The 9858-nt window shown below is 47.2% G+C and overlaps 1 protein-coding gene across 1 annotated transcript in view; it reads left to right on the top strand.

The window, feature by feature from the left end:
- Nucleotides 1–7231: 7231 nt before the first annotated feature.
- Nucleotides 7232–9858, top strand: part of XPO4 (exportin 4) — a 76306-nt gene continuing 73679 nt past the window's right edge. The window contains exon 1 of the mRNA XM_066313048.1: nucleotides 7232–7312. Within this exon, the coding sequence (XP_066169145.1) occupies nucleotides 7232–7312 (81 nt within the window). The remainder of the gene's footprint in view (nucleotides 7313–9858) is intronic.

Here is a 9858-nt window from a genome sequence, read left to right as displayed (position 1 = left end):
AGTGGTTTCAAACCAGGGTGCCAGTAGTTATCCCCACAGCAAACTTGGCAGGTAAGAGTGAAGGCCACAGCTCATACAAACTTGTCACCCAGGAATCTCTTTCTTAGGTACACTGCCATCTTCCATCCCTACAAATCAAGGGAAGAAAGAAATTCTTTGAAAATCCAAGTTTATTCTGGAACTGCCAAAGCTGAAAAATCTCCTCATTCTTAGGATGAGCTTTACAGGGAGCTGGTGCAAACTACACACCCAAACTGAAGCAGAAAAATGGTTCTATGCAATGATCATTCTGCCCATGGACCTTCAGTTACTGGAGAATCTGTCAGCAGGTATTTCTACTGCTTGCCTCTTCTGTATGTGGGACAAAAATAAAGAGAAATTAATGAGTCCTGTTGCATATTTCTGCTGCAACTTCTTAAGTCAGCCACCTTCAGATGGCCTATGTACAGCTAATGACTGGACCTTGCTTTCTCTATTGCAATTGATTTCATTACCTGGCACACACTTATGGTGACTGTACAGAGGATTGGTCAGCTGAGCAGTTATCTCGCTTTCCATCAACTGCCTTCCAAATAGGAAACAGCTAGATGATGAACCAGCTTGTGAGTACTTCATGGTATTTCTGCCAGGAGGAAAATTTTTGAGCAAAAGTTTGTGTCAAATGTCCTTTAGGGAAAACTTCCAAAGTAGTATGGAAGCATTTCCAAACACGAGTAAAACAAGCCTGTGGGTGTGCACATGTGTGTGTGTTTGTGTTAAAGGCTTCATTGGCAGCTTCTGTGAACTACCACAAATATCAGCTGTCAGCTTCTCCAGACCCCACTGTTTTCTACCTCTACAACACACAGGGAGACTCACACATCCAAATTTGGTCCAGGAATCTCCTAGTACTAAGGTGGTAAGTCTTACCTAAGGGTGTTGCTGATGATTTCCACTTAGGTCCCTGCTTGTTATGTAGGACCAGTGACAATTTGGCTGTGATGTGTAAGTAATTGAAAGGAAGGAAAAGTTGCCTCCTAAGCAGATGACCTGAGGAATAAACTAATAGGAGTAGGAAGCCCTTTGCAGACATCTATAGAGCAGGGTCAAAACAGAACCATTTCAGAGGCGAGACTAAAGCATCAGTACTTGAGCCTATGCTAATCACAAATGACTCAATCTTAAGTGAATGACACTTACATGAAACAAGTGTCTAGAGACAGTAGCCTAAAATATGCTGGTGCTGCATTGATCCCTTTTGGGTTGGTAAGTTTGCCTTGACAACAGCCTTGAGATGAAAGAGGCAGTAAGCTGGCTGTCTGAGCTGGCATTTGCATCCTTCAACATGGATACCTGCTGCATGAAGATTTTTAAGTGTTTGTTACAGACAAGTTGAAACAGGCTAGCTTAAGCTATCATCCTACCATCAAGTATACTAGGGAAGTGTTCCCAAATACTCCAGAAGTCCATGGCAGAGGCAGCACAGAGGCTGTGTGGAGGAAAGCATACATATTTTCCAAATACTTAGTGTAAGCTATCACTGATAAGCTTCCAAGTGTGAATCATAAGCAACGTATTCTGATCAACCAGTCATAAATCCTAAAGATAACTCTAAAGGTCAAAATAGCTAAACTTAGTGACTGTTCTGTTGGGCTCTCCCCTTCCCAGCACACTGCAGTGCTAACTCCGGCATGATTGTTGCCAGACAAGTGGAGTCAGGAAGAAACAGAACGTAAGCAGATACAAACCCAAATACAGCAGGTTTCCTCTAAAACAATTAATGCACTCACTTGCCTTAAACAATGCTTAAGCTCTTACTGTTACAGCTTCAAATACAGGAATGAGTATCACAAAATGCCAAAAGTCTATATCTAGTAGAACTGCCTACCTAGCCTACATTTTTTAACTCTACTGACGTTTTGCCATCCAGTGTCAATCTATTCCAATGCAAGGACCTGCTTGTGAAAAGTCAGTTTAAGTGCAAGGTGTGTGCCTCAATTCTTGGGCAGAATATTAGTTTAACAAATATTGGGTGTGACTCAGTCATTTGTGTGTCTGACATTCTCCTGAACTCCCCTTCTGCAGGCTGCTGTTGTGGCAGCTCAACTGATGCTTGGTGTGTGCTGTGGCTGCTCCTGCCCACTGTGGCTGCTCCTGCCCACTGTGGCTGTTCACTGCTCTGATAGTGTCACAAGTTTTCTTGCACACACACAACTACACTGCACACCAATTCTCTATAACCTCATTCTTAGCCCCTGTATCTTTTTCTATGTAATATGGTTAATAATTGGTTTGAATCTTGCTTCCAGTAGGACCTAGCCTTGCAATGTGTATTTTATTACATAAATACCTAATATTTTGCCTCTTCCCAGTTAAACTCATCTATGACACATTGCATTCCTTGTCAAACTTAATTCTTAACAAAACTGGGAACTTGAAATTGATTACTTGAATGTAATGTAATTACTTGAATGAATGTAATCCAGCTTTGCAGTACTGCTTACTTTTGTTTAGCACGTGACCAACAGCACTGGGCAGTGCTATCAAACCTGCTTACAGTAATTTTGGTAGAAGCTTTTCCTCCAGAGGGTAATCGTGGCTTACTGTGCCCAGGTAACTTGACTGAGGACATTTGTATGGAAGTCTAGCCAGGTTGTCTGAAGGACTTAATCTGAATTGTTTTGAAGTGTCTGGTGGGAGACTGTCTGTGTCACTGGAGATGGGCATCACAGACTACCACAAGTGGAATAGTGAGTACTGGAACTGGTACTCTGAATAGAATTCTGCTAGGCAGTGATGAAAACACAGTGATAAATCAGGAAGTATTGCAGGAATTTATTGCAGAACTTAATTGCAATTTATTTACAGAATCTATTGAATGAGTTGTTGCAGAAATCCATTCAGTCAAGCTAGGTGTTAGGAAAAATGAGCCTGGGAAAGGGAGCAAACTGGATGTTCTGGCCAGAAAAACAAGGTATACTGAGAAAAAAAATTGCAGGCTATGTAGGAAGAGATCTCTTGAACACTGTTGAAATCAACCTTAGGAGCATCTTAGGAAACTGAGCACAGAAAATAAGGCAAGATAGGTCCTGATAGGAGAGGATAGTTTCTAAAGCTTCTACATAGCCAGTGATGAAAGATTATTTCCTTACCAAGCTTGCCACTTGCATGCTTGCAATTGTCATTGTGCTTTTGTGCTAGTAATCCACTTCCCTACTGACTAGGAAGTGGATTACCTCATCTAGCTCACTGCTCAGTCACCTCTATGTCCTTGCACTGGACTTTGTCAGATGCTCCTGACTATAGCAGATCTTTGATCGTTTTATTGTATGTGTGCATAGGACTGATTAACACATTCAAAACAAATCCAAATTCGTTACTGGTTTGAACAACCAACTGCTGTTTCATTTTCCTTAACATTTTAATCTTTCACCCAAACTGGCAGTAGTTGGCTGGTTTCAGCTGTGGGAGAAAACAAGATAGAGAAGGATTGCTAAAGCAGGAAGCCCAGGCTCCACTACCAACAACACTCTTTCTGGCAATGAGTCCAAAACTTTGAACTATTTTAAGAGGATTAGCACCACAAAAGAGGAAAGCATGAAGGAACAATGTGATACATCTTTTTTAGCCAACAGCAGAAATAGCTTCAGCATTCACTCTGACAAGATAAATGAACAATCAGCTTTTCTAAGACTAGCCAAGAGAACATTAAGATTGTAATATAGCTGAGAGAAAATGTGACTACTTGAACATGTAATTTTTACTGGAGATTACTCCACTCAGTCCTCCCACTCAAAATGAGAACAAGATATACCTGATGATGATATGGTAAAATGCATGATTTTGTCTGCACAAACCATACCACTTGTGAAAGAGGAGTGGATTTAATGAGCATGCTAGAGTGTGCCCAAATAGACAACTTCAGGGCAGAAGGGATAGGTACAGATTGATCAAACCACTATTCCTATTCAGGGAACTGGCACATGGATCCTGTGGTGTCATACCTCACCTAAAATGGAATAACCACCACAGCAGTATAGACTGAAGTCTGACCAAAGTAGTGATCTGGAAATCCTGGTGGACTGTGGCAAGGACAACATGAGCAGAGCCACTCCATAAAGGAGGATAAATAAGCTGAGGTTGACCACAGGACAGGCAGGGCAGTGCTCTAACCAATCAGGGTGCAGTTCCATAGGATTTGGGTGGGGCTGGAGTGGTGACAGTTCTTACTGAGAGCCCAAGCCAAGGCAAGATATTGAGTCATGTCCAGAGTCCAGACAGAGAGAGAAACCAGAAACAGTAGAAGACACAGTCATAGTAAAGATCCGTGCAGGAGAAAGGGTTGGAGACAAGGCTATATATTACACAGGACCATTGAGGAAGGACAACTGATGAGCCACGATGAGAGGAGACTGGGCTTGGCACAGGCAAACCTACAGCACTGCACATGCTGAAGTCCCAGGTGAGGGTGTCAGGGCAGCTAAGGCCCAGCCATGCACTTTACTTGGCCTGACAGGAACCAGGTTAAACATAGGTGAGCAGAACACCACAGCAATAAGCAAGTCTACCTTTATAGAGACATATTAGGTTGTTTTTACAGGCATGCAGCCAATAGATCAAAAGAAGTAGGAATCCTCTTTACTCAGCACTTGTTACGTCATGTCTGAAAAACCACATTGCACTCTGGGGCCTGCACTATGAGAAAGAAGTTGACAAATTGCAGTGAGCACAGCTGAGGGCAGTCAAGTTAGTGTGGGAGCACATGCTCTGTGAAGAAAGGCTGAGGGAACTGCATCCAGTCAGAAGGCTTGAAAGAGAACCCAGAAGTTTTCCTCCAAGAAAATACAGTAACACTCTCTCCTGAGGTGCACAGCTGCAGGATGAGAAGTTACAGACATATGTGGACATTCTGATTTAAGAGGAAAAAAGAGGTTGTTCTGACACCAATCAAGTACTGACACAGTTACCCAGAGAGTTGTGCAGTCTCCATTCTTGGAGGTTTTCAAGACCCTGCTGAACAAAGCCCTAAGTAACTTGGTCAGAAGGCTGAAGGAACAGAAGGTGTGTGTAGAGACATCTTGAGTCCTCCCAACTCGAAAATACTATTCTATGTCTATTGCTGTCATGGCTTTTCAAGTGCGCTGCTAAACATACAAGTCTACAGGAGAATGAAGGACCTTTGAGCATGCTGAAAAAGTTGTTGAAGAATCTCATTTTGAATACACATTACAAGTACAGAAATACTAAACTGAAGTAGTCCTTTGCTGAACACATAATTCTTTAAAATACCTTTTTTTCCTACCTTTCTGGGATTTTTTGATATTTTACCTCTTTGTACACAGACTTCCAAGTCTTTAACTCTGGTGTCTGTTCTTTAGAGTGAAACTCATTGTACATTGTGCTGTTTGCCCAATAAAAACACTCCAGGACTTGAGTGTGCTGTCACACTCTCACTGCCCTTGAACTGCTCCATCTCTGACTGTTGTTCAATTTTCTGTATATTTATCCCTCCTTTCAGTGCAGCCCTGCTGATCTTCCCACATTCTTCAGCTTTGAATGTTACATTGAAATGCAATGTTCTAGTTCTACCTCCTAGGTAAACCCCAAAAGCAATAATTTACATGGTTCCATTGCTACTTTTAAAATTGTCTAGTAATAAGCACTGCCATGCCCTCTTCAGCATTGAAAGCTGTAATTTATTCGGAGAAAAATACTTGCATTTTTCTTTGGAACAGGAAAGATGAATTTCTTGCTGTCATTGGTTTCCTTGACTCCTTCTTCCACCTTTGGCTATTACATTGTAATACATCTGCATGGAAACATTGTCCATTGACACTCAGATTATGTGAACAACCAACAAGCATTCAACACTGCTATCAGCCGGCTCAGTTAGCTGATAAATTCCAAACTTTGCATAAATTCAGCTCTTGAGGTCAGCTAATGCCTGCCCAAGGCTGAGAGAACTATGGCTGGAAACACCTGACTCTGTTAAGAGCAGAGAGGTCCAGCGAGTTCAGGGGAACACAACAGCTGATGGTGCTCAGTGCTCCGCACTGGGATGGACGTGCTCTGAAGGGCATCTGGCCTGAACGCTCCTTGGCAATTGCAGATCTTCCATTTTGGCATCACTTGAAGGTATCAAAGCTCCAAGTCTGCTCCAGCGTGCAAGCTCAAGTGGACACCATCCGATTCGTTTAAAAGACCAACTCTTTAACCAAAATGAAATGCCAGTGAAGGCATAGTCTGAGAATCTTTTTGTTTTTATAGGTGCACAAGAGCGTTCACTTCAGCAAATCTTTCAGAGTTGACACTACCTTGTGACTCACAACCAACCACATGAAAGGAGCTCCAGGCGGATTTATGTGGAGGAAAGGGCATTTTAGCACAGTTTTAAACATTGTTGGGTTGTTTTATTTGTTCGCTTGGTGTGGGTTTGGTGGGGTTTTTTTGTTTGGTTTTTTGTCTGCTGTAAACCACTTTATTTGTAAAGATGCTGACCACCCTCTGCCCTCCACACCACTTTCTGAGCTGTATTTTATAAACTCAGCTTCTCATCCCACCACAGACCTGCAAGCACTGCAATGCACAAGGGACTGCCAGCAACCAGCGCCTGCTGCCGCGCTGGCACCTGGGCTCATGGGGAAGCACAAGGAACTGCAGGTAACTCTCCAGGGAGGGTGCCAAGAGGATGGTGCCCGGCTCTTTCCAGTGGAGCCCGGCCACGCGACGAGAAGCAATGGCCGCACTTGAACACAAGGGTTCCGCCTCAACATGAGGAAGAACTTCCTTCCATGGAGGGTGGCAGAGAACTGGAACAGGCTGCCCGGGGCGGTTGGGAGCCTTCCTCTCTGGAGACAATCCAAACCCACCCGGACGCGTTCCTGCGCAGCCTGCTCTGGGTGACCCCGGCTTGGCAGGGGGTTGGACCGGATGATCTCCAGAGGCCCCTTCCACCCCTAAGTTACCGCGGGCCGGGCGAGTGCGGTGACCGGGGAGCGGCGGCGGCTCGGGGGTCCCGGCGCACGCTGCCCAGCGGGGCGGGCCCGCCGCGGAGGCGGCCGGGCGGGGCCTGAGGGGCCTGAGGGGCCGGCGCTGTCCCTCCCGAGGGGCCGGCGCTGTCCCCGCCCGGCGCTTGCGGCGCTGCGGCGGCGCCGCCGCTTCGCTTCCGCGGCGGGGCCGGGCCGGGCCGGGATTGGCCGCGCCGCCGCCTCGCCCCAGAATGCAGCGCATGGCGCGTCATTGAAGAGAGACCATGATGGCGGCGGCGGCCGCGGCGGCGGGGGGCGCCCCCGAGGTGATCGCCCAGCTGGAGAACGCGGCCAAAGTGCTCATGGTGAGGCGGGCGGCGGCACCGCCGCGCTTGGAGCGCCGCCTCTCCCCCGAAGGGGCGCCCGCGCCGGCCCCCTCTCCCCTCCCCGCCTCCGTTCCCGCTGCCCTCGCCCCTCGGGCGCGGGGCTCGGGGCGCAGCCCGTCGGGGCGCGCCGCCTCCGCCGCCCCGTCCCGCTCCCCTTTCGGCCGGGCCCCCTCCCTCCCTTCCTGTCCCTCCGCCGCCGCGCCCGCTGGTGCCTGTGGCCCCGCAGCCGGGCCGGCCACGCCGCGCCGCTCCTCCATGTGCCGCCCGCTCCCCGTCGCCCCGGGCAGGCTCTGCCCGCGCCCCGCGCTGCCCGCCCCGGCTGCGGGGTGTCCGGCCCCGGGCACCCGCACCGCCACCGTCCGCCGCCCAGACCCTCGCCGAAGTTGCCGCTGGCCAGCTCTCCCTTCCTGTCTCGGGGGCCGCGGCCCCGGGCACGTCCCGCGGCGGGCGAGCGGCGGGAGGTCGCGCCCGTCCCCAGCCCGGCGGGGACAGCGAGGCACCCTGCGCGGCGTGGGGCGGCCTCGGGAGTGGCGCGATCCGGTTCCGGAGTTTTCCTTTAAGCGGAGGGGCACCGAGGAGCCAGAGGCTCACGGTGCTGCCGCCTTGAAGCAAAGCCATTAGTGGAGCTTCGCACTTGGTCTGTTTAATTATCAGTTAACTGTCCCTGCTGACTGTGTGTTATCCTGTTTTCATAATTGGCAAAGATCAGAAACGCAAAGGAGCTGGATACCGGGAGTGACCATTGGTATTGAAGTATCCTAGGTTTGCATCCCTGTAAAAGACTTGTTTGAATGAAAAGCTCTGTGTTGTCTGGTATAGTTTACAGGTTCTTTGTTGCAGATCTTCTGTATATGTCTGAAAGCCTTCCTCACAGAATTTCTCTTACCAAAAAGTGATTCTGATAGAAGTTTGTAAGGAGTTGCTATTAATGGGATTTCAAAAGAACCAAAGAAATAGTAGCAAAATTTTTCTGATTCCAATAATTAATCAGTGTCCAGAGCCTGAATGAATGTGTTTTAATGTCTCGCTGAAGTAGCCTGACTGTAAAGTGAGAGGTGATCAGCTTTACTCGTGGCTGTCCCATCAGCATAGGCATGTTACTCCTTGTCAGGTCAAAGCCTGAAAATCCTGACTGTGTTTCCAGGCAGGGTAGTAAAGGTAAATAGCTTGGCAGCAAGCATTCGTCCTTTTAGAAAAATACTTCACAAAGTATGCTCCCAGTGATGGGTTTCAGGCTTTAAGCCGCTTTTGATTTGTGCATGCTTTACAAAACATGCCTGTGTAGATTGTTAGATGTTCTGGTAAGGTCTATGTATCTCTGTTTTAAAAATAACACAAATGCAGTAATTACTAGGAGAGTTTGTCTGCGTACGGAAACTCAGTAGTAAGTATTACTGCGTAGTAGAACACGTGTGTGGAATGAAGCATGGTAGTTAAGTAGTTTTCAGTATCAAACCAATAGCATGTGCAGTGGCATCTCCAATGTCTTGCATCTGTGCTTGAAGACTAAATGTGACTTGTGTGGGCATTGTTTCCCTAGCATATCCCTGCTAGCACTGAGAGGGAAAAGCAAGTAACTGTAGAGTAAATAAAAACCTTCATACGGTGAAAAGGTGCAGGTTTCTTATGGTAGTGTTTGTGCTTCTGCTGAAGAATAGTTGCTGAACTTGCTGGTAAAAATATGTCTTGGGTCTGCAAGCACATGGATGTTAGGATCCTTACTGAATTTCTGCGTTCCTCCCTACAGCCTCTGACAATATGAAACCTGACTTATTGTGGTATTTAGCTTTTTCTTGTATTATTTTTTTCACAGCTGATTTTAGAACTTTCGTAGACAACACCAAACTGAGAAGAACTAGTTAGATGGCTCTCACCAAGGAAGCTGCACAAAAAAGAGATATTCAGTAAAGCTGTCCATGAGGGTGAGAACCCAGAATCAGGCTTTAAGCAGGCTTTTGGATGTGGGAGAGCCATGAGAACTGTTTAGGGTTATTGCCCTATGTTCCTTCTCAGAAATCGAGTCTTTGGAGGGATGCAGGAGAGGAGTGCAGCTCAGCAGGTGCTTCACAAAGGTGGACATGAGACTCGAGAGACTGAAAGAGTTATGATCTCTGACCCTGTTCTGTCTCATTAGCAACTGTGCGAGAAGAGGGGCCTGATTGTGTTTTAGGAGTGCGCCTGGACAGTGATGGTCTGAATTTCATTTAGCCAGAGGGCTGCACTGTTTGGTGAAAGGTCTGCTTGGTGCTGAGGGCAGGAAGTTATCTCTGTGTGGCAGATGGGAGGGGTGAACTGATCAAGGAAACTGCTGGGATCACTTAGGTATTTATGTAAAAATCTGAGGACTTGTGGGGTGAAGGGTGATGAACCTAGTGCTAGTGTTGAAGTCACTGCGTCAAGGTCGGCACCTGGCAGTGGAGCCATACCTGAAGCAATGGGAAAGGGCAGAGCTGTGAATGGTCTGACAGTAGATGGCAGAAGGTTTTAACTGGGCAGGGAGCTGCAGAGGGATTCAGCAAAGTTTT

Source organism: Sylvia atricapilla, chromosome 2 (genome assembly GCF_009819655.1).
Source record: "Sylvia atricapilla isolate bSylAtr1 chromosome 2, bSylAtr1.pri, whole genome shotgun sequence".
Lineage (NCBI taxonomy): Eukaryota > Metazoa > Chordata > Aves > Passeriformes > Sylviidae > Sylvia > Sylvia atricapilla.
Note: the sequence above shows the minus strand (reverse complement) of the source record. Positions and strands in the feature narration are given on the sequence as shown.